Source organism: Ahaetulla prasina, chromosome 2, assembly GCF_028640845.1.
Source record: "Ahaetulla prasina isolate Xishuangbanna chromosome 2, ASM2864084v1, whole genome shotgun sequence".
NCBI lineage: Eukaryota > Metazoa > Chordata > Lepidosauria > Squamata > Colubridae > Ahaetulla > Ahaetulla prasina.
Window position 1 is genome coordinate 168734291 of NC_080540.1, and position 25192 is coordinate 168759482.

The window sequence follows — 25192 nt, forward strand, 5'->3', positions numbered from 1 at the left end:
TATCCCGGCCCCATAATGAAGCTTATGATAGAAACCTGTTTTATTCTCAGCTGTTATTCCTGGTGTACCTGGTTTTGGATCAGCGATATACTAATGTATTTCATGTGAATCCTGTCCAGAGTTGATTGTGCAGCGAAATAATGGGGATAATGCTAAATAATGTAAGGCAATAAAGTAGTTATTAATTGAATACGCTCATTAATGTTTATTTTCCCCTTGTAGGACCATGTTTATGAACTGCTGAATACCATAGATGCAAGCCAGTGCTACTTGGACATTGTGAGTGCCATTTTCATATAGTACAGACGTTACTTTTGAGGTGAGGATGGCAAAGACACATTTTAGTACAATGTCAACAACCGAGTGTCTACTTTTCTAAATTTCTAAACTAGAGGTGAACAATTTGCAGCCCTTTAGACATTGCTGGCTACAATTCCCAGCTAGCATACCGTGTTTCCCTGAAAATAAGATCCTGTCTTATATATATTTTTTACAAAGTCAACTTATTGCCCCCCCAACAATCTGGGTCCTCATTTTACCTACCTTATAAAGGGTGGAAGGCTGAGTCAACCTTGGGCCGGGCTCGAACCTGCAGTAATTGCAGGCTTTGTGTTCTAATAACAGGCTTCTCTATTGCCTGAGCTATCCCGGCCCCATAATGAAGCTTATGATAGAAACCTGTTTTATTCTCAGCTGTTATTCCTGGTGTACCTGGTTTTGGATCAGCGATATACTAATGTATTTCATATGAATCCTGTCCAGAGTTGATTGTGCAGTGAAATAATGGGGATAATGCTAAATAATGTAAGGCGATAAAGTAGTTATTAATTGAATACGCTCATTAGTGTTTGTTTTCCCCTTGTAGGACCATGTTTATGAACTGCTGAATACCATAGATGCAAGCCAGTGCTACTTGGACATTGTGAGTGCCATTTTCATATAGTACAGACGTTACTTTTGAGGTGAGGATGGCAAAGACACATTTTAGTACAATGTCAACAACCGAGTGTCTACTTTTCTAAATTTCTGAACTAGAGGTGAACAATTTGCAGCCCTTTAGACATTGCTGGCTACAATTCCCAGCTAGCATACCGTGTTTCCTGAAAATAAGATCCTGTCTTATATATATTTTTTACAAAGTCAACTTATTCCCCCCCCAACAATCTGGGTCCTCATTTTACCTACCTTATAAAGGATGGAAGGCTGAGTCAACCTTGGGCCGGGCTCGAACCTGCAGTAATTGCAGGCTTTGTGTTCTAATAACAGGCTTCTCTATTGCCTGAGCTATCCCGGCCCCATAATGAAGCTTATGATAGAAACCTGTTTTATTCTCAGCTGTTATTCCTGGTGTACCTGGTTTTGGATCAGCGATATACTAATGTATTTCATATGAATCCTGTCCAGAGTTGATTGTGCAGTGAAATAATGGGGATAATGCTAAATAATGTAAGGCGATAAAGTAGTTATTAATTGAATACGCTCATTAGTGTTTGTTTTCCCCTTGTAGGACCATGTTTATGAACTGCTGAATACCATAGATGCAAGCCAGTGCTACTTGGACATTGTGAGTGCCATTTTCATATAGTACAGACGTTACTTTTGAGGTGAGGATGGCAAAGACACATTTTAGTACAATGTCAACAACCGAGTGTCTACTTTTCTAAATTTCTAAACTAGAGGTGAACAATTTGCAGCCCTTTAGACATTGCTGGCTACAATTCCCAGCTAGCATACCGTGTTTCCCTGAAAATAAGATCCTGTCTTATATATATTTTTTGATCCCTGAAATAAGCGCTTGGCCTTATTGCCATGCGCTCAAAAGCCCAATTGGGCTTATTATCAGGGGATGTCTTATTTTGGGGGAAAAACAGGTAGAAGCCTGTTTCTACAGGCTTCTACCCTGTTTACCAGCACCTGAACTGCTTGAGATTCTCCATCCTTGCTATAAACTATGAGCATTACGTTACGGTTTCTTCACAGTGTTGGGCAAAAAACAGCTGTTGACCTTTGATTGACAGAGAAATTATCTGGCCAGGCCAGATCTGTTAGTCAGATCATGAGTGCTTTTAGGACTGGGGGGCATATTTGGAAATCTGAAGGGTATTCATTGGCATCATCACAAGAGGGCAGCTCGTAAGGTCCGTTAATCACAAAAAAACCCAACATCTTCATGAAAGATTCCTGTATTGTCTTCAGAGAAGACTGAGGTTGTAAATCACATTGTTGTCCCCACGTAGCACAAACAAAGAACCATCAAACACCGGCAAGCAAGTACAGGTGGTCCTTGACCACAAATGAGCCCAATATTTCTGTCACTAAGCAAGAGAGTTTGTAAGTGAGTTTTGCCCTATTTTATGACCTTTCTTCCACAGTTGTTAAGTGCATCGCTGCAATTGTTAAGTTAGCAAAAATGGCTGTTAAGTGAATCTGGCTTCCCCGTTGACTTTGCTTCTTCTCAGAAGGTCACAGAAGGGGATCGTATGACCCCAGGGCACTGCAACCCGTCATAAAGATGAGCCAGTGGCCAAGTGTCTTAATTTTGATCACATGACCATCGGGATCCTGCAACAGTCATATTATGAGAAACATCATAAGTCATTTTTAGTGCCATTGTTGCTTCAAACAGTCACTAAGTGAATGGTTGTGTCAAGGATTATCTGTATAGAGACAGATATAGAAAAAAAAATTCTTACCTCCTAAATAGAATGAGCTCCACTCCTCCAAAAGTAAGCATGCACAGGGACACCAGTCCCCCCACAAACAGACATCTACAAACTGCTCTTTTGCACTTCCTCCTCATCCCAAATTATCCCCAACATATTATCTTTTTTCATGATCTTGGTCTCCCTGCCCATCTCTTTATCTCTTCTACCCAGGTTTCTTTAAGAAAGAACAAAAGGAAGAAAAGGAGGGAAGGAAGGAAGGAGGAGGAAGGAAGGGAAGGTGGGAGGGAGGGAGGAAGAGAGGGGAGGGAGGGAGGGAAGGAAGGAAGGAAGGGAGGGAAGGAAGGAAGGAGGAGGAAGGAAGGGAAGGTGGGAGGGAGGGAGGAAGAGAGGGGAGGGAGGGAAGGAAGGAAGGAAGGAAGGAGGGAGCAGGAGGAGAAGGAGGGAGGGAGGGAGGAAGAGGAGAGGGAGGAGGGAAGGAAGAAGGAAGGAAGGAGGAAGGAAGGAAGGAGGAGGAAGGAGGAGGAGGGAGGGAGTGAGGGAGGAAGAAGGAAGGAGAGGAAGGAAGGAGGAAGAGAGGAGGAGGAAGGAAGGAAGAAGGAAGGAAGGAGGAAGGAAGGAGGAGGGAGGGAGGAGCAGGAGGAGGAGGAGAGGAAGGAGGGAGGAAGAGGAGAGGGAGTGAGGGAAGGGAGGAAGGAGAGGGAAGGGAGGGAAAGAGAAAGGAAGAAAGGGAGGGAAGGAAGGAAGAAGGAGGAAAGAATAGAAGGTGGGAGGGAGGGAGGAAGAGAGGAGAGGGAGTGAGGGAAGGAAGGAGAGGGAAGGGAGGGAAAGAGAGGGAGAGAGGAAGGAAGGAAGGAAGGAAGGAAGGAAGGAAGGAAGGAGGGAAGGAAGGAAGGAAACAGCTTGGTGTAATGGTTAAGATGCTGACCTAATTCTAGTGTCACCTTAGACATGAAAGCCAGTCGGATGACCTTGGGCCAGTCACACTCTCTCAGCCCACTCCACCTCACAGGGTTGTTATTTGGGGGGAAATGGGAGGAGGAAAGAGTATTATGTATGTTCATCACCTGGAGTTATTTTAAAAAAATAATGGAGGATTTTTAAAAAAATCAAATCAATAAATAGCACGGCAGTCTCTCTCAGAAGAACTTGGCAACTTCTGCTTTTCTCCTGGGAAGTGTGCTGTGCTCAACAGAAAAAAAAGCAATATAGACATTTGGAAACTGGGACTCTGCTTTCGGGTCATGGAAAAGAAATATAAAGTGCTTTTAAAAACAGGGGAAGCAAGGTGGGACTTGATAGGTATCTAAAACTGTGAAATAGCTGGATATCTGGTGTTCTGCTACAGGCCCCAAACTCTGAATAGTCAGCCCTTTCCTTCCAAAACAGAAAAGGAACACATGCTTAAATACAGTATAAAGATGTATTTTATTTCTATATTGGTCTACCTTTCCGTGGACCACTGAAGGAGATTTAAGACACGAGGGAGAGAAGGGCTCCAGTGACGTCACCCTCCTGCTGGGTGCTCAAACAGAGCACTCCGTGTTAGAAGATTGTAAAAGTCAGTGAAACAGAAAATAAATCACTGTTCACTGAGCTTAGCATAATCTCTGGGTGAAAGAGATTATCAGAATTGTGGAAGAGTGGCAGGTCTGACAGGGGGTTTGCTCTCAAGAGCGAATTTTCCTGGATTTATGACCCCACCGAATTCCACTCCTTCCAACTTCAGCACGCCCCTGTTTTTATCAGGGAAAAGGAGAGGAATGTCGCTTCTGCTCTAGAGAACTTATTAAATTGATTGATATTCCAAGCAGACGGGAATTTCACAAGCCGCTCAATCTTTGATGCAGAATCAGCATGGCAAGTACCGACCCCCTTTTTGAAATTTGAAACCTTTCTTTGTCTTTGATTAATTGACTTTTAAAATGGCGTCTAAAAGTGAAAGTAAAATTTTTTAGTACGATGAAGCAGCGTTACTTGTGGATTGTTACAAACGGAGTTTTTTTATACTGAAAGGAGGGAAGGAGAGTTATTAACTTTGAATTCCTGATTCTTTTGAAGACAGAATGGCAGCTAAACCTTTAAAGCCTTCTGGAAGAACGGGATCTGAACCAAGTCTTGAGGAAATATTGAAAGAACAATTAAAACTTTCTGAAGATAGGCAAAAGAGATGATGGAGAATTTTAATGCAAAAATAAGAGAAGATATTCTTATGGCAGTTCAAGGACTGAGTAAAAAATTGAAGGATTGGAAGTGGAAATGCAACAGATCTCTCAGTCAAATAAGTATTTAGTAGATGAAATGAAAGGTGTTCAGAAAAAAGTGGATCAAAATGAAGATCAGGTTGTGATATTACAATATAAACTTATGGAAGGAGCTCTTAGAATTCGTGGTATGCGAGAAGAGCGTGGAGAAGACTTAAGAAAAATTATATCAGAAGCATTGGCTGAATTTATTGAAGCGGACCCCAAGAGGTAGCTTACCAAATTGATAAAATATATAGAGTTAATTCTTGGATTGCAAGACAGAGAAAGCTTCCTCGGACATTGTGGTTTATTTTGTGAAAAGGACTATGAGAAATCAAATTCTGCAAGTTTCATATCAGACAACTTTAAAAATTGGAGAACAGGAGTTGAAGGTGTTGAAAGAGATTCCTTCAAAGATGTTAAGAGACAGGAAGAAATTTGCTTTTTTTACACAAGAACTTAAAAAACATCAGATTCAATTCAGATGGGAGGTGCCAGTTGGACTGACACTATTCTATCAAGGAAGGAGATATAGAATTGACACGGTTTTAAAGGCAAAGGATTTTCTTTCTACAGTTTTGAAAGTCGAAATAGAAGTGATAGAAAACTTCAAGAGACTCAAGAAGGCGTGGTGACCCAAGAGCCTTTATTGCTGCCAGTATTAGAGGAACCACAAGAGCAAAGGGTGACAAGAGGAGCCCTTAAGCGTAAAGAAGAGCAACAGTCTAAAAGTGAAAGTAAAATTTTTAGTACGATGAAGCAGCGTTATTTGTGGATTGTTACAAACAGAGTTTTTATACTGAAAGGAGGAAGGAGAGTTATTAAGTTTGAATTCCTGATTCTTTTGAAGACAGAATGGCAGCTAAACCTTTAAAGCCTTCTGGAAGAAGGGATCTGAACCAAGTCTTGAGGAAATATTGAAAGAACAATTAAAACTTTCTGAAGATAGGCAAAAGAGATGATGGAGAATTTTAATGCAAAAATAAGAGAAGATATTCTTATGGCAGTTCAAGGACTGAGTAAAAAATTGAAGGATTGGAAGTGGAAATGCAACAGATCTCTCAGTCAAATAAGTATTTAGAAGACGAAATGAAACGTGTTCAGAAAAAGTGGATAAAAATGAAGATCAGGTTGTGATATTACAATATAAACTTATGGAAGGAGCTCTTAGAATTCGTGGTATGCGAGAAGAGCGTGAGAAGACTTAAGAAAAATTATATCAGAAGCATTGGCTGAATTTATTGAAGCGGACCCCAAGAGGTAGCTTACCAAATTGATAAAATATATAGAGTTAATTCTTGGATTGCAAGACAGAGAAAGCTTCCTCGGACATTGTGGTTTATTTTGTGAAAAGGACTATGAGAAATCAAATTCTGCAAGTTTCATATCAGACAACTTTAAAAATTGGAGAACAGGAGTTGAAGGTGTTGAAAGAGATTCCTTCAAAGATGTTAAGAGACAGGAAGGAATTTGCTTTTTACACAAGAACTTAAAAACATCAGATTCAATTCAGATGGGAGGTGCCAGTTGGACTGACACTATTCTATCAAGGAAGGAGATATAGAATTGACACGGTTTTAAAGGCAAAGGATTTTCTTTCTACAGTTTTGAAAGTCGAAATAGAAGTGATAGAAAACTTCAAGAGACTCAAGAAGGCGTGGTGACCCAAGAGCCTTTATTGCTGCCAGTATTAGAGGAACCACAAGAGCAAAGGGTGACAAGAGGAGCCCTTAAGCGTAAAGAAGAGCAACAGTCTCAAAGTAAAAGTCAGGATCCCATTATGGAAGCTGTGGGAGGAGCTAGACGGAAGATACCGGAGGAGGAGCTTCCGTTGTCTGCTTCAAAGCTTCAGGAGGCCAGTAATGGCAAATAGAATCTTGTCATGGAATGTTAATGGCTTGAATTCAGCTCAGAAAAGAAGGAAAATATTTCACTACTTGAAACAATTAAAAATGATGTGATTTGTTTGCAAGAGACACATATAAAATTATCAGACCAAAAATATTTAATTAATTCAAAATTGGGTAACCATTTTGTTGCATCAGCTTTGGAAAAGAAGCATGGAATTGTTGTATATATCAGGAAGGATATACCAGCTAAGCTAATTGAGGCAGATATTCAAGGAAGATTTATTGCTATTGGACTGGTGATAGATGCTAAAAAGACTTTGTTGATAGGTATTTATGCACCTAATCAGCAACAAGAAAAGTTTTACAAAATGTTACATGAGAGGTTGACCCTCTGGCATTATAGTTCGTTTATTTTATTAGGAGACTGGAATGGAGTAATTGATACAAGAAGGATAAGAGAACCTCCTCCAAGAAGATACCTATACATGCAAAATTACCAAAATCTTTTTGAAATGATGGAAGACTTTGAGTTTAGAGATATATGGAGGTTACGGAATCCAGATGAGAGAGATTTTACTTTTTTCTGATAGGCATCAATCTTTTCACGCATTGATTTTATTTTAATTTCTAATGACTTGCTTTCTAGGGTGAAGAAAACGAAGATATTTCGAGGTGTTTAACTGACCATAGCCCAGTATGGATGGAATTATTACAAGGGAAAAAAGGTGGTAGAACATGGAGGTTGAATGAAAATCTGTTTAGATATGAGGATAATGTAACTTATTGTAAGAAACAGTTAAAAGAATTTTTTGATTTTAATATGTACAAAGGGACACCTATAGGAACTGTGTGGGAAGCGAGCAAAGCGTTTATTAGAGGATATTGATTTATTTGGACAACAGGCAAAGGAATAATAAACAAAGGCAGCGTAGATATTTGGAAGAAGAAATTCAAAGGAAGCAACAGTTATTAATTCAAAACCCACAAGATCATAAACTTAAAGAGGCTATAAAAATATTACAGAGTCAATTTAATATGTTAATGGCAGACCAGGTGGCAACGAATATACAATATGCTAAACATAATACCTTTTGTAATGCAAATAAACCTGGGAGATGGTTGGCATATAATTTAAGGAAGAAACAGAAAGCACGTGTCATACAAAAAATAGAATATAAAGGTAAAGAGATATACCAACAGGATAAAATTAAAAGGCATTCTCAGAATTTTATACTGCACTATATGCAAAAGACAAAATATTGGATAGGGACATTTATGATTATTTGAAAGATTATAAAGTGCTTTTAAAAACAGGGGAAGCAAGGTGGGACTTGATAGGTATCTAAAACTGTGAAATAGCTGGATATCTGGTGTTCTGCTACAGGCCCCAAACTCTGAATAGTCAGCCCTTTCCTTCCAAAACAGAAAAGGAACACATGCTTAAATACAGTATAAAGATGTATTTTATTTCTATATTGGTCTACCTTTCCGTGGACCACTGAAGGAGATTTAAGACACGAGGGAGGAAAAAAAGTCTTAAAAACATTACAGTAAAGCGATAATGCTTTAAAAAAAACCCCATAAATATAAAAATTAAAAATGATTAAGAAAGAACAAAAAAGAACCATCCGTGGCAGGCAGTCTTATAGGCAGTTTCGTCCTGTAGTACTATAGTTATTATTAACATAAACACCCAGGGAAATAAGCATGGCTTCAATTGGTTTCTAAATGAAGTCAGATTTGGGGCCTAGCTGAATACAGATAATCCTTGACTTAGGACTATAGCTGAGCCCAAAATTTCTGTTGCCAGGTGAGACATTTGTTAAGTGAGCTTTGCCTCATTTTACGACCTTGCTTGCCACTCTTGTTAAGTGAATCACTGCCGTTGTTAAGTTAGTTACACAGTTGCTAAGTGAATCTGGCTTCTCCGTTCACTTTGCTTGTCAATAAGTCAGGTGATCACATGACCCCCCCAGGATACAACCCCCAGGATACTGCGACCGTCATAAATATGAGTCAGTTGCCAAGCGTCCAAATTTTGATCACATGACCATGGGGAGGCTGCAATGGTCATACGTGTGAAAAATAGTCATAAGTCACTTTTTTCCCCCATTGGCTTTGTAGCTTTGAACAGTCACTAAATGACTAAATGTTGTAAGTTGATGACGACCTGTACCTGTTATTGGGTATCACTAAGAAGGCTTATATTGTTGACGATTCCCATCATTGGAACTATGTGCAGAGCAGGGGTGAAATGCTCCCGGTTCGGACCAGATCGCCCGATCCAGTAGCAATGGCGGTGGGGGGTTCGGAGAACCGGTAGCAAAAATCCCTGCCCCCCCATGCCCAGCTTAGCCATGCGATCATCAGAGAGGTTTTTTTTTTTTTACTTTTAAAAGCATTTTTTCTTTGGCTGAAAAAATGCTTTTAAAAGTTAAAAAAAAAGCCTCTCATGATCGTGCGGCTCAGCTGGGATCATCAGAACCCTTTAAAAGTATTTTTTCTACAACCTCTTCGGCCGAAGAGGTTGTAAAAAATGCTTTTAAAAGGTTCTGACAATCAGGCAACTCAGCTGGGATCGTCAGAACCGTTTAAAAGCATTTTTTACAATCTCTTCAACCATAGAGGTTGTAGAAAAAATGCTTTTAAAAGTAAAAAAAAAAAAGTTGGCTACGCCCACCCAGTCACATTACCTCCCTCCACCAAGCCACGCTCACAGAACCGGTAGTAACAAATTTTACATTTCACCACTGATGTAGAGACCTCCCCATTGTCAACCCTGAAGCTGGCCTGGCTGAAGCCATCTTGGAGCTTCAGTGCTGCCACACTGGAGCTGAAGGATAGGGATGGGGGGATTAGAGATAGCTGAGCTTGTGTAGTCAAAATAAACTACTTTCTCTTGGGAACCAAAGGCGTTCTCACACCTGGCCGGAGGAAGGAGGAGTGATGTCACCAGACCACCAGATGGCGCATTGTTTGGACCACGTGACTGATTGTTTGAGGTTGAGGGAAAAACTTTTACCTTTAATTAGGTGAAAACCTTGGGAACCTTCAGAGTCAGTTTTCACCAGATTCATGGCAATATGATATAACCAACAAAGCTATTCTTTGAGGACTTCATCTGCCTCGGAGTTTTGCTTGGTATGGATCTATTACCTGGAACCCTGACACCAGTAATACTAATCTGTTTCTTAAAATTATATTTGTCTATATTATTAAATTGATGGAAATTTTGTAAAAGAACTTAAGGTGATGTGCTGGGTGTTCTTCCCTATTTTTCTCCACAGCACCCTCTTCTATGTGATAGAATAGACTGCAAAGTCATCCAGTGGATTAAAACCTGAGTTTTCCCGGTGCCTGTCTAACACCTTAACCGCACAACACATAGTATTTACTCTGCACCACAATGCTACATGTATATATACTGGTACATGGGTGCTTTGTAAGATTTTTGAGCTTAGATTGAAGATTTGCCAATTTTTACAGGATGACAAAATATTGTTTTTGCTCAACTGGCAAAGAGAATTCATTCACTCCAGATGATTTGGGGGAGTGCTTCAACTGAGAAACTAGTACGATTTACATGCTGTATTATGTCATAATGTGGTTTGCTTTGCTTTGACTTGATACAGCCATTGTGTCGGCGTTTGTTGCAGCACACACAATCAGACACAATTAAATGAACTTCAGAAGGATTCAAATTACATAAGAAACTTCTTTATATACAATATCACACAGGAGAATTCAGCATACAGTATTAGGAACACAGAATCAATATTCATAGAAGCAAGTCATTACAGAGTAGACAGATACAGAGGATAATATATTGTACAGAGGCTCTCATTACAGAGGCCAAACCAACTCTTCAACCAACTTCAGCAAGTCAAAGCCGCGCCTAGACTTCAAGCTGTCTCTTATGATCCCATGCAAACAAATACTATGTTTCAGTTTCCAAACAGCCCTCATTGGCTGACTCAGTTGCTATGTCCTATTCCAGTTCGTGAATATACTCTGACACATTGCCTTTGTAAATGCTGGTTCCTAGCTTAAAATTGTAAGTAAAACAGATTTCTGTAGCTTGTTAGCAAATCACAGCTAATATGAATTATAGCTTAATGAAGTGTGAGTTCAGATTACCTAAGCAATTTGGAATAGGAGGAGGAGGAGGGAGAAGAGGAAGATGAAGAGGAGGAGGAGTCTGTCTTTTGCTGATGTTGAGACTTTGGAAAAAGTGCAAAGAAGAGCACTAAGACGGTTAAGGGACTGAAAACAAAAAACATACAAAGAACAGTTGCAGGAATTGGGTATGGCCAATCTAGAGAAAAGAAGGACTAGGGGTGACATGATAGCAGTACTCCAGTATTTGAGGGGCTGCCACAAAGAAGAGGAGGTCAACTTATTTTCCAAAGTACCAGAAGGCATGGCAAGAAACGATGGAAACTAATCAAGGAGACAAGCAACCCAGGGCTTCCATTGGCGCCACCTTCTTCGCTGAGCTCCTAATTAAGGAGCTCTGTACTGAACTTCGTAAAAGCCAGGAAAACGCCGGCTTTAATCTCTTTCTCTGGATGAAAGAGAAAGATAAGAGCTGTGGGGGTGTGGTAGACCTCCCCAGGAGCTTTGTTTTTAATTAAGCAGAGCCCTGTGGGTCGAAGGTCCCATAAATATTCCTGCAAAGCTCCGACTTCAGTGCGTGCCTGCAAAAGCAGGAAAAGAAGAAAGTGTCCATCTCTGCTAATTGTCTTATCTTTATGGATTCCTAAATGCAGACGGAATGAGTGCGAGCGAACAATTACTGGATTGCAAGTATTTTTGATTTCCTGACTTCTACCCTTTTAAAAAGAGAAACTTTTTTTTCTTTGTTTCAACTGACTCTTTAAGATGGCGCCTGAAAGGGAGTGAAAGTGAAGAATGGAATTTTAAACAGCCTGTGTAACTAAGAAGCTAAGAAATGTTATGTGTGGATTTTAATGAAGTGAAGTGAGCTCTCCTATACTTAAAGGGGAAAAGAGAAGTTTCTAGACTTATATTTTGTGAATTTTAAAAAACTGAAATGGCTACTAAACCACCTAAGACTGGGGGTAGAAGGGGTTCTGAACCAGCTTTAGAAGATTTGATTAAAGAACAAGGGAAAGTCTGAAGAAAGGTTTAAGGAGATTATGGATAATAATGAGAAAATAAGAGAGAAATAAAGAGAATAATAAAAAATAAGAGAAGATATTTTGATGGCTTTTCAAGGTTTGGCAAAAGACTGGAGGTGGTGGAGGAGGAGGTGCAAGAAATTGCTCAGTCAAATCAGCAAATAGAAAATAGAATGGGGGGAATGCAAATTAAACTGGACAAAAATGAAGATCAAGTGGTGGTGATGCAGTATAGAATGATGGAAGGAGCTCTGAGAATTAGGGGCTTGAATGAGGAGAAAGGGGAAGATTTAAAAAAAATTTTATCAGAAGCTCTGGCTGAATTTATTGAACTTGATCCACAAGAGGTTGCTTATCAAATTGACAAAATTCAAGCAAAATGTTGGAGGTGTAATTGTGATGATGCTACATATTTTCATATTTGGTGGACTTGTAAGGATATAAAGGCCTTTTGGATAAAAATTTGGTGGATTTTACAAAATGTTTTGAAAAAGAAGATAAAGTTCCTGCCGCAATTTTTTTTGTTGGGAATTATTACGGATTGTACAGTAATTGAGACTAAATTGATTTTAAATCTAATAACTGCAGCAAGATTACTAATAGGACAATATTGGAAGAAAAAAGAAGTACCTACAATAGAAGAATGGATATTGAAAGTTGCCAATTTGGCTGAGATGGCGAAGATATCAGCCTTTTTGAAAGACAATACGCAAGAAAGATACTTAAAGGAATGGAAAAAATGGATTGACTATATTCAACGTAGATATCAGACTAAGAGTTATCAGACTGCCTTCGAATGATTATGATGTATTATTTTTGATTGTTTTCGGGGGAAGTTAGGAATTGATGATTGTAGGGGTATAATTAAGTTGGGCTAAAATTTTAGCATATGTTTGTTTTATTTTTAACTATACTTGTGCCGTTCCGGGAAGTCGGGGGAGGGGTTGTGAAGGAGGGGAGGGAGGGGGAAAGGGAAAAATTTTTCTGTAAAACTTTTTGAATAAAAAAAAAAAAAGGAGAGAAGCAACCTGGAATTAAGGAGAAACTTCCTAACAGTGAGGACAATTAACCAGTGGAACAGCTTGCCTTCAGAAGTTGTAGGTGCTTCATCACTGGAGGTTTTTAAGAAAAGACTGGACACCCACCTGTCTGAAATGGTATAGGGTCTCCTGCTTGAGCAGGGGGTTGGACTAGAAGACCACCAAGGTGTCTTCCAGCTCTATTCTGATTGATTGCCGGCAGGAATGAGAAACTGTAAAAGGTGTGCAGTCTTTCCTTTTTCTTCCCTCCAATTCAATTATATGTATTCTTTTTTTCTGCAGAATGTGAATTATGATTTCACCAAGAACTACCTGGACCTGATTGTCACCTATGTTTCTGTCATTGTACTTCTTTCTCGTATTGATGATCGTAAAGTCCTGATTGGTCTGCATCACTGCACCCATGAAATGATCCATGGAACCAGGTTGGAGTCTATCTACTCAGGCTTAGATTATATTACCTGGAGCGAGTTCATTGTATTTTTGCCAATTTTGGTGGAATATTTGCTTTCCATGTTGTCTTATTCTGCCAGGAGCATTCATTCAGCTTCCTATTGTGGGATAGGTATACACCAGTCAAGCACTAATGAATAAAATCAATCCATAAATAATCAATAAAATGATAACTACCTCCTTCAGCAGAAGGATTTGTGCCCCCCCAGCTGCCAGTCATGCTTTTTTTTTGCTTCATCTGCTATTTACAAGCTACAGGTGACCCCCCAGTTCTCCAGCACTAGAGTGCACCTTGGCTGTGGCTAACCCATCCCATTCCTGAGCAATTCCAGCATTAAGCTTGATATGGTCAAAACAGTATGGCTGACTCTTGATTACCAAATCTGTAGTCTCATTCTTTGGAGACAAGATTATGTAGAAACCAATGTCAAGAGGAATATAATAGGCTGGATTTATCTATTGTGCTAAAGTACATGTGGATGGTGGCTCAGCGGTTAAAGACACTGAGCTTATCACCTGGAAAGCTGACAGCCTGGGTTTGAGACCTTAGTGCTGCGCGATGGGATGAGATCCTGGGACATGCTCCAGCTCCCAGCTATCTACCAGTTTGAAAACTTGCAAATACAAGTAAGATAAAAAGGTACTACTTTGGTGGGAAGGTAACATTGTTCCATGCGCCTTGGCATATAATCATGCTGGCCATTTGGCCATGAGAATGTCTTTGGATAATGCTGGCTCTCTAGACTAAGAAACCGAGATAAGCCCCACCCCCTGGAGTCGGACATGACTGGACAAAGAAAATTTTTACTTTGCCTTTTTACATGTGGGCAGTGATTTTAATGGTTAGCTCTGTATCCCATTCTCTTCTGGGAGCTCAAGGTGATATGTAAAATATTTCCTCTTCAAATTTTCCACACAAAAGTGACCTGGCAAGATAAGTTGGGCTGAGAGAGAGAGAATGGTCCAAAGTCATTCAAAGCTTCCACACCCAGGGATGGACTTAAAACTTGGTCCAATCATCTCTTCCTCCATCCCATACAGAGTTTCCTTTTTTTAAAAGCATTTTTCTTTGGCCAAAAAATGCTTTTAAAAGTAAAAAAAAGCCTCTCATGATCGTGCGGCTCAGCTGGGATTGTCAGAATCCTTTAAAGTATTTTTCTAAAATAAAAAATAAAACTGATCAGATTAAACATTATTATTACATTCAATCAATTTATCTATTTCTAATAACAATACACATCTATATTAGGTTACAATCTATCATTATTCAAATATTCCACTTATTTCTCATTATTACTTTCTTTTTAATCAAATAAAAATGTACACATAAATATTCCCTTTATTTCTATCACTTATTCTAGCTTTTAGTCATGTCACCCTATATTAAAAGGCTTTTTCTTTGTTTCTTGTCTAACTTCTAACCATGTCACCTGCCTAAAAAAAAAGGGGGGGGAGAGTAGAGAGTGAGAGTGAGAGAAAGACAACTCAAAGCAGCAACAGAAGAAGGAAATCAACCATCCATCATCTCTTGCCCATTTTATACTTTAGTTGCTATGCTTTAAAAGAAAGAGAAAAAAAGGAAAATCAAATCAGAAAAACAATAAAGAAAAAAATTGTTTACCCATCATCTCTTGCCCACTTCAATACTTCAATTGCTATGCTTTTTTTTTCTGACTTGCCTCCCCCATTCCTCTCTTAAGTCTCCATCTATATCTATTTCTTGGAAGTCCAATCTAAGTGTTCCTCCAACCTCTACCCTCTTCCACTGCCTATTTTCTAAAATTTCTACTGAGCCCCCTGCCTCCATTTCACACATATCTTCCAGCTCTCTTGTACTTTCCATTTTTGTCAGCAGGTGGCACTCTCCACTTAAATTTCAGTTTACTAGTCTATTGTTGTTTGGATTATACAACAAATATAAAAGCAGAGTAAGTTTTGTATATAGATAATTCCAATATTTAAAAATGCCTTCTCTGTACCACTTCTTCCCAGTTTAGGAGTCACTTTTCTATTTATTTCAAAATGTGTTATTTATTCTCCTGCACCTTTCATTTCCAGTTAAGTGTTTCTTCAGCGCGCCCGAAAAAGCTTAGGTGCCGCTTTAACACATAGCTCTGGGCAAATAGTTCTAAATTATTTCTTGGGGTAATTAAAAACAAAGAAAAATCCTCTCCCCCAATTCCACCACGGCTCACCTTTTTCTCTCCTGCACCAGTCTTGGCTGTTATTCTTCGGTTGTCCCAGCTTTGTAGCAGCCATCTTTAAGCTGCTTCTCCTTGCCATGGCTGAGAAGGAAAAAAGACCCTGGGCCGAATAGGAGAGTTGCGACTCTCTCCGACCTCACAGGATGCCCCTCTTTGCTTTACCGCCCCTGCAGGGTAGCTTAGACTCCCTCTGGAGCCCACAAACATGAAGAATTCAGCACAGGGAACACGGAGACCCGTTCCTATGTGTCTGTATATACAATATCACACAGGAGAATTCAGCATACAGTATTAGGAACACAGAATCAATATTCATAGAAGCAAGTCATTACAGAGTAGACAGATACAGAGGATAATATATTGTACAGAGGCTCTCATTACAGAGGCCAAACCAACTCTTCAACCAACTTCAGCAAGTCAAAGCCGCGCCTAGACTTCAAGCTGTCTCTTATGATCCCATGCAAACAAATACTATGTTTCAGTTTCCAAACAACCCTCATTGGCTGACTCAGTTGCTATGTCCTATTCCAGTTCATGAATATACTCTGACACATTGCCTTTGTAAATGCTGGTTCCTAGCTTAAAATTGTAAGTAAAACAGATTTCTGTAGCTTGTTAGCAAATCACAGCTAATATGAATTATAGCTTAATGAAGTGTGAGTTCAGATTACCTAAGCAATTTGGAATAGGAGGAGGAGGAGGAGGAGGGAGAAGAGGAAGATGAAGAGGAGGAGGAGTCTGTCTTTTGCTGATGTTGAGACTTTGGAAAAAGAGCAAAGAAGAGCAACTAAGACGGTTAAGGGACTGAAAACAAAAAACATACAAAGAACAGTTGCAGGAATTGGGTATGGCCAATCTAGAGAAAAGAAGGACTAGGGGTGACATGATAGCAGTACTCCAGTATTTGAGGGGCTGCCACAAAGAAGAGGAGGTCAACTTATTTTCCAAAGTACCAGAAGGCAGGGCAAGAAACGATGGAAACTAATCAAGCAACCTGGAATTAAGGAGAAACTTCCTAACAGTGAGGACAATTAACCAGTGGAACAGCTTGCCTTCCGAAGTTGTAGGGGCTTCATCACTGGAGGTTTTTAAGAAGAAATTGGACAGCCACCTGTCTGAAATGGTATAGGGTCTCCAGCTTGAGCAGGGGGTTGGACTAGAAGACCTCCCAAAGTCCCTTCCAGCTCTATTCTGATTGATTGCTGGCAGGAATGAGAAACTGTAAAAGGTGTGCAGTCTTTCCTTTTTCTTCCCTCCAATTCAATTATATGTATTCTTTTTTCTGCAGAATGTGAATTATGATTTCACCAAGAACTACCTGGACCTGATTGTCACCTATGTTTCTGTCATTGTACTTCTTTCTCGTATTGATGATCGTAAAGTCCTGATTGGTCTGCATCACTGCACCCATGAAATGATCCATGGAACCAGGTTGGAGTCTATCTACTCAGGCTTAGATTATATTACCTGGAGCGAGTTCATTGTATTTTTGCCAATTTTGGTGGAATATTTGCTTTCCATGTTGTCTTATTCAGCCAGGAGCATTCATTCAGCTTCCTATTGTGGGATAGGTATACACCAGTCAAGCACTAATGAATAAAATCAATCAATAAATAATCAATAAAATGATAACTATCTCCTATAGCAGAAGGATTTGTGCCCCCCAGCTGTCAGTCATGCTTTTTTTTTGCTTCATCTGCTATTTACAAGCTACAGGTGACCCCCATTTCTCCAGCACTAGAGTGCACCTTGGCTGTGACTAACCCATCCCATTCCTGAGCAATTCCAGCATTAAGCTTGATATGGTCAAAACAGTATGGCTGACTCTTGATTACCAAATCTGTAGTCTCATTCTTTGGAGACAAGATTATGTAGAAACCAATGTCAAGAGGAATATAATAGGCTGGATTTATCTATTGTGCTAAAGTACATGTGGATGGTGGCTCAGCGGTTAAAGACACTGAGCTTATCACCTGGAAAGCTGACAGCCTGGGTTTGAGACCTTAGTGCTGCGCGATGGGATGAGATCCTGGGACATGCTCCAGCTCCCAGCTATCTACCAGTTTGAAAACTTGCAAATACAAGTAAGATAAAAAGGTACTACTTTGGTGGGAAGGTAACATTGTTCCATGCGCCTTGGCATATAATCATGCTGGCCATTTGGCCATGAGAATGTCTTTGGATAATGCTGGCTCTCTAGACTAAGAAACCGAGATAAGCCCCACCCCCTGGAGTCGGACATGAATGGACAAAGAAAATTTTTACTTTGCCTTTTTACATGTGGGCAGTGATTTTAATGGTTAGCTCTGTATCCCATTCTCTTCTGGGAGCTCAAGGTGATATGTAAAATATTTCCTCTTCAAATTTTCCACACAAAAGTGACCTGGCAAGATAAGTTGGGCTGAGAGAGAGAGAATGGTCCAAAGTCATTCAAAGCTTCCACACCCAGGGATGGACTTAAAACTTGGTCCAATCATCTCTTCCTCCATCCCATACAAATGGTTTCTGCTAAAATTCCCTCTTTTGTTGTCTTAACTGCTGCATCACTTACTTAATACATTCTATGAACTTACATATTGTGGTTTGAGAAACATACTTTATGATTTAGCATGTTGGGGAAACCCACTTCATTTTGCTTTATTCAGTATTTAAACAAACTCTGCATTAGCACGTGTATGGACTCAGATATTTTGTGAAATGTCCAGACAGCTTCCATGAAGTTATTCTCTATTATCTAGGAGTAAGGTGGGCATTGTTTGAAGGGGTAGGTGGTACTGAGTCTGTATCTGGCAGGCAGTTTTAACAGATTGACTGCCCAGAGTCTACAATTGGAGCTAGGTCAATGTTTTGTGTAATAAAACAATGCATTGCTTGTCTGACTTCAGTGAAGCTAGCTTCCGTCGATTGGGTCAGATGATCATCGAGTATGAGAATCCCTTGCGCAAGCTGCTGGAGGAGTTTGGACCTCATACCAAGGTGAGGTGCTGGATGGTTGCACAAATCTAGTCCTTTGAGGTAAATATTCAACAAACCCTGGTTAAACTTAAATTGTAAATCCAGCCTTTATATTCTGGGATCACTGATGGGGTGATAGGTTTTAGCTATTTCTGAGCAGAGGTTATTATCTGGGATTGTGTTTTTGTGTTTATGTCAGTTGTGGTAATTACAGAATTATTGCAACTCCTGAATTCTTTTCCCATTTGCTAGTTCTCCTCAGTGAATGTCTCTGTCTCCATTTGTGGAGGAGTTTGAGAAAAATGAGTATGTGAATAGTCTTTACTCTTTTTCTTCTGCTTACCTCCCAGTCAGGTGCCTTGTGCATCTGCATTATCTCTGCTTGTGTGATTTAGGAACGCAAATTTGCCAAGATGACACATAGTCTTGCCCTTCTGTTCTCACTCTCTCTTTATGCTATTCCTTCTTAAATGTGCTAATCCATTTTTTTCTTCCCAGACTGTGAGCCATGCACTTCTTTCACTGCACTTCCTGTTTGCCCGTCGAAACCATTCTGCTGACCAGTGGCGAGGTGACCAGCTCTTCAGTTTGATCAGCAATCCTGCCAACATGCTGTCTCCTGCCAGTTCAGACACTGTGAGTCTGAGTGTGGGACATACAAAGTATGTCCAGCAGCCACCCCCTTGAAATGGCTGATGCTAGAGATGCCTTAGAGATGGCAAGCATCTGACTCTCCTAGTGTGCTGTTTTGAAATTGTTGGTAAAATAAAATACTTGTTGATTAGAGTCATCATATCCCCATGAACATAAAACGGCTATTCTCTCTTGAAATGTACTATATTTTTCAGAGTATAAGTTGCTCTGGACTATAAGACGCACCTACCTTTTTTGGAGAGGAAAACAAGAAAAAAAAATCTGCCTCTGCCTCCCAGCAATTTGCCTTCTTGCAGCAAACAGCAAACAGCCTGTTTCAGTTTCATTTTCAGCACAGCCTGATTAGCACAAGAAAAAAAAATCTAAGGAGAAATGAAATCTCTCTCTCTCTCTCTATATATATATATATATAGAGAGAGAGAGAGAGAGATTTTAATGGAATATTAATATTAAATATATATATTTAATATTAAATATATATATTTTAATGGAAAGTAAATAAAAAACTTATTAAAAAAAAAGGGAAAAAAATCTGCCTCCTAGCAATTTGCATCCTTGCAGCAAACAGCAAACAGTGGAGGCCAAAAATGGGGCATGTGGAGGCGGCAATAGGCAATGGCAATCCCTACAGCCTGAAACAGCTAATGGTCGGGAGGCCGATCAGCTGCTTCTGCTAATCAGGCTGTGCTGAAGCTGAAACTGAAACTGGCTGTTTGCTGTTTGCTGCAAGGAGGTAAATTGCTGCCAGGCAGAGGCCAAAGGGTGGGGGCTGGGGGCTGGTGGCTGGGCGGGGCTACATTCGGTGTATAAGATGCATCCAAATTTTCACCCTTTTTTGGGAGAGGGGAAGTGAAAAGTGTGTCTTATACTCCGAAAAATATGGTATATTACATAAATGTCAGTCAGTCAGTCTCGGCACCACCAACTTCAGAAGAATTCTAGACAGCTCACAGTGTAACAAAGCAGGATAAATATATAGTGTAAATAAGTAAGAAAATGACGAACAAGGTCAACAATACAGAGAGTTATGCGAACAGATCAAGTCACACTAGCTCAAGGCCTGACAAAACAACAAGTCTTTAAGGCATCTGAAACCCCATCAGGATAGGAGCCACTCAGATCTCAGGGGAACCACATTCTAGGGAGCAAGTGCCGTGACAGGGCAGGCATACTTCTGAAGTCATCATAGATGGCCCTGCTTAATCAAACAAACCTGGAGCATTCTAGCTCTTAGATCAGCTGGGTAGACACCACAGAAAATCAGTGGCCCCTCAGATTTGCCCTAAGCTTTGTAGGGCTTTATATGGCTCAGCCAGCAAATCTAAATGACACTTGAAGCAAACTGGCAGTGCCCTGCTGCATTCTGGACTAATTGAAGCTTCCTTATTTATTTATTTATTTATTTATTTATTTATTTATTTATTTATTTATTTATTTATTTATTTATTTATTTATTTATTTATTTATTTATTTATTTATTTATTTAAATTTTTATACCGCCCTTCTCCCGAAGGACTCAGGGCGGTTCACAGCCAGATAAAACAAAACAACAATACATAAATACAAGATAAAACAATATTTAAAAAACTTATTAAATTTGGCCCAGATTAAAATATATTTAAAACATATTGTGTTTTAAATATATTTGTGTTGTTCTTCACGGCAGCCCTGTGTAAAATGACTACAGTTGTTTATACTTGTTGTAACGAGGGTTGGGAGTTGCTTCTTTATATGTTTCTTTTTCTTCATTATATTCTTTTTGAAGGGCCATCTTCAGTCCATTATTTTTCTTCCCCTATGCACAGAGAAAATTATTAGTAAATGTAACAATTCTGCAATGTCTGTTCATGTTCATGTTCACCCCCATTTTTTCCCTAGCTTAGAATGCTGATTTATAAGGCTGAGCAGAAAGATTTAGTCCAGATATCTGTCTTAGGCTCCGTTCCCACTTGTGGTTTTTCATGGCACTATTATGCTCCATCAACCCCATCTTGCCCTTGGTTGCACAGCTTATCCTCATCTCATTCACAGCCCATACCGTATGAGACATAGCCTTAAGTTATCATTAAGGGTACCGATGTAAAAGTAGCCCTCCCCTTTTAAACCAGTACTATCCCTTCACAGCTTCAGCCTTCAACCAAAATCTATAATGGATTCATACCCATAAACTTAAAGGTGAGATCAGCTAGCACAGTGATGGCTAGCCTTTTTCTCATCATGTGCCAAAAGTGTGCGCATGCGGATGTGACAGCTTGCACGCATGCCGGCATCTATAATGCAATGCAGCCCCCCCTGTGCATGCGTGCACAACCCCTGCATGTTCCACCTAGCCCCCCCCATGCATGCACATGTGAGCCCCCCATTCAGCCCACTACCCCGCACATGCGCACGCGACCCCTCCATCCCCGTTTTGGGCCTAGTAGACCTCCCTACAGCCTCCTGGGCCCAAAAATGGGCCATGGGGGGTACGCTGCCCCCCCCATGCTCCCCCCTGCCCCCACACATGCATGCACACCTCCACATGTGTCCCCCCCCCACGCATCCCAAAAATCAGCTAGCTGGCAGGAGGCGCGCACGCATGGGCGGTGGAAGTGAGCTGGGAGACGGCTCATGTGCCCACTGAAAGGGCTCCATGTGCCAGCTGTGGCACACACGTGCGATAGGTTCACCACCACGGAGCTAGCACTTTGCAGGTATGATTGAGCCTCGGTGGCACAGTGGTTAGAGTGCAGTACTGCAGGCTATTTCTGTTGACTGCTGGCTGCTAGCAATTTGGCAGTTCAAATCCCACCAGGCTCAAGGCCTCCCATCCTTCCGAGGTGGGTAAAATGAGGACCCAAATTGTTGGGGGCAATAGGCTGGCTCTGACTCTCTCTGACTCTTGTACAAAGCGCTTATAGAGGTCTGTAAAGCACTGTGAAATGGTATATAAGTCTAAGTGCTATTGCTATGATCAAGAGTGTGTTTTGAGACTATTAGGATGTGTGAACTTTCTCCTCCTTTCACATTGCTAGCTAGATCAGGAGTTCCCAACCCCTGGCTCACAGCCCACTACCGGGCTGTGAGCTTTTCAGAACCGGGCCATAGAAGCAGCAGACGATCACGTGCATGTATCCCCACTTGAGTGAGCAGCAGGCCTGCGCACTTTCCTGCCACTCACACAGAACCATCCTCTCTCCCCCCTCTCCACCCCACTGGTTTGCAAAGCCAAAAAGGTTGAGCTAGCCTACTCTGCCATTGTTTGCTCCCCACTGTGCCCTATCTATTAGCACTTTACTTTCTATCTTTCATAGCAATAGCATTTAGACTTACATACCACCAAGTGCTTTACAGCCCTCTCTAAGCGGTTTTATAGAGTCAGCCTACTCCCCCCACCCCCAACAATCTGGGTTCTCATTTTACCCACCTCAGAAGGATGGAAGGCTGAGTCAACCTTTAGCTGGTGAGACTTGAACTGCCAAGCTAGGTGGCTCAGTGGTTAAGACATTGAGCTTGCCAATTGGGAAGGATCGGCAGTTCGCCGGTTTGAATCTCTTGTATAGGTTTCCTGCATGAGCACTTCATTCTAACCACTGTGCTATCTGTCACCTCATTTTCCTAGAAATATTTCCAACCAAACCCTATCCTATCCAGGTTTCCAATGGAAAGAAAAAACAAACCTCCATTATGTTATTTTTAAGGAAGAAGAGAATTTTTTACACGATTCCTTTTTATCAGTCTTCTGAAATGTTCTAATCTCCACCATATTGTTTGGCGAAGAAGAAAGGACTTATTTGCAGCTTCTCAGCTCTAAAATGGAGTCCTCTGCTAGCCAGCTTCTTCCTCTTTAATAGCATTCTGAAATGGCATCACTGGGGATCTTTCTGTATAGATGTAGAAGCTTTCTTTTCCTCACTGCAGAATCCAGAAAGCAAGAAGTGTCAGACTGTTTTCTTTTCATTGCTTATTTTACGGTTCTCCTGTATTTGTCGGGTTTTAATAACCTCTTCCCTATGAGAAAGAAAAATAAACGCAGCTATTGATGTTCGGTTATCTTACTCTACAGGACAATCATGCCCAGTTATGGCATCTCTCCGTTTGAGGCTGTTTCTGCCCTGGCATTTTCCCATTGTCTCCCTTTGTTTTGTATGTGGGAGATGCTTCAATGCAGTGCGTGGAAACAAGTTAATAGAAAGGCTCTGACAGAGTCAGACCCGCCCTGTTCCTACGACAGTCCTCCGATTGGAGGATGCTTTCATCATTGTCTGAGAATACACCGAAAAGGGACAAGAGCAAAGCCAGAGCAGAAAGCCAATCACCTGGCCTCTAATGAACCATAGACTTGTAGGCCAGGCCAACGTGATTCAGCAGTGATTCAGAACAAGCACAGTACACACAGAACTAGAATAGATGATGGAGACGGCCGGTTTTAAGGTGGCATTATTTCATGCAAGAATGGGTGGCATTCCTTTTAACTCAATAGAGCGAAAAAAATCTGCTTCTAATTTTCTGAACCATTTTACTTGCTGGGCTGAAGTTGACAATATGATTGCCAGTGGACATTTTTTTTTGTTTTTTTTTTTATTGAAAAAGTTTTTACAAAAATTTTCACCCCACTTTTCCTCCCCCAACTCCATCCCCTCCCCCCTTCCTCCAAAACCGCCCTGCTCCCTCCTCCCACCCCCGACTTCCCAGAACAAACACAAGGTATAATTCAAAAGAAAAAACAATCATACACTAAATTTTCCCTAACACAAATTATAATCCTCCCCTTCTTCTCAAATCCTAACTTCCCCCATACAAATCAGAGATAAATACATCCTAATCATTCAATCATGCCAGTGGACATTTTTGTTTAATCCCACTCGTTGCCTTACTCCTTCTAATTTGATTTTTTAATACAAAAAATACATAATGAAATTTTAAAAGAACTCGGATATCTGGCAAAGAGACAGTTTTGTAAGAAAAATTAAATAAACTAGGGTAAAAGGAGGGGAAGGTCATTTAGTCTGTGGAAAAAAAAGGAAAGTGCAAACACTGAGAAAAATGCCTATGGCAGCAGTCAAAGAGAGGGGAAGAAGTACCAGTTAAAGCAAGGGAAAGAGAGGGCAAAGCCAGACAAACGTGCCCTTCTAGACATAAAAAGGAGAAAATTTTCACAGCAGTCAAGCCAAAATTTTTTCCTTGAAATTCCGGAGCTGTTTGAAGACTCCTGAAGTAGAATGGACTGAATGTGATAATGGATGTCCCAACAACCTCCCACCGACCCGTACGCTCCCATAGAGAGGGACTTCTCAGGGTGCCGTCCGCCAAACAATGTCGGCTGGCGGCCCCCAGGGGAAGGGCCTTCTCTGTGGGGGCTCCCACACTCTGGAACGAACTTCCCCCGGGTTTACGCCAAATACCCGACCTTTGGACATTTCGTCGCGAACTCAAGACTCATCTTTTTATCCGCGCAGGGCTGGCTTAAATTGGGATTTTAATGTTTAAATTTATTAATTTTAAACGGGGTTTTCTTAGTATGGTAAATTTTAATCATTGGGCTAATTTAAAATAAGTTTTTTAAATCGTAGTTTAAACTTGTATATTGTATTGTCGGTTTTATTATGCCTGTACACCGCCCTGAGTCCTTCGGGAGAAGGGCGGTATAAAAATCAAATAAAATAAATAAATAAATAATAAATAAACAACAATTCTCACTTGTACATAACACAGTTATGAGCCATGGTGGGACAGTGGTTAGAATGCAGTAGTATTGCAGGCTACTTCTGCTGACTGCTACCTGCCTGCAGTTTGGCAGTTCGATTCTCACCAGGCTCAAGGTTGACTCAGCCTTCCATCCTTCCGAGGCCGGTAAAATGAGGACCCGGATTGTTGGGGGCAATAGGCTGACTCTGTAAACCACTTAGAGAGGGCTGTAAAGCACTGTGAAGCAGTATATAAGTGCTATTGCTATTATGTTTCTGAAAACCACATGGGTACAAAAGAAAGTCACCTACTAGATAGA

General features: G+C 40.6%; 1 protein-coding gene and 1 long non-coding RNA gene across 4 annotated transcripts in view; one reads left to right on the forward strand and one right to left on the reverse strand.

Moving 5' to 3' along the window:
* Positions 1 to 25192, forward strand: part of NCKAP1L (NCK associated protein 1 like) — a 124753-nt gene that overhangs the window by 9116 nt on the left and 90445 nt on the right. Inside the window, exons 4-7 of one of the 3 annotated variants that reach the window (XM_058167379.1) lie at positions 223 to 279; positions 13223 to 13365; positions 18483 to 18573; positions 19051 to 19188. In XM_058167379.1, the coding sequence (XP_058023362.1) occupies positions 223 to 279; positions 13223 to 13365; positions 18483 to 18573; positions 19051 to 19188 (429 nt within the window). The other 2 variants (XM_058167376.1, XM_058167378.1) reach the window with 2 other exon arrangements.
* Positions 20941 to 23708, reverse strand: LOC131190225 (uncharacterized). The gene is made up of 2 exons (XR_009153263.1): positions 22866 to 23708; positions 20941 to 21001 (listed from the first exon to the last, which is right to left on the reverse strand). It is a non-coding gene; the product is annotated as an uncharacterized LOC131190225 (long non-coding RNA).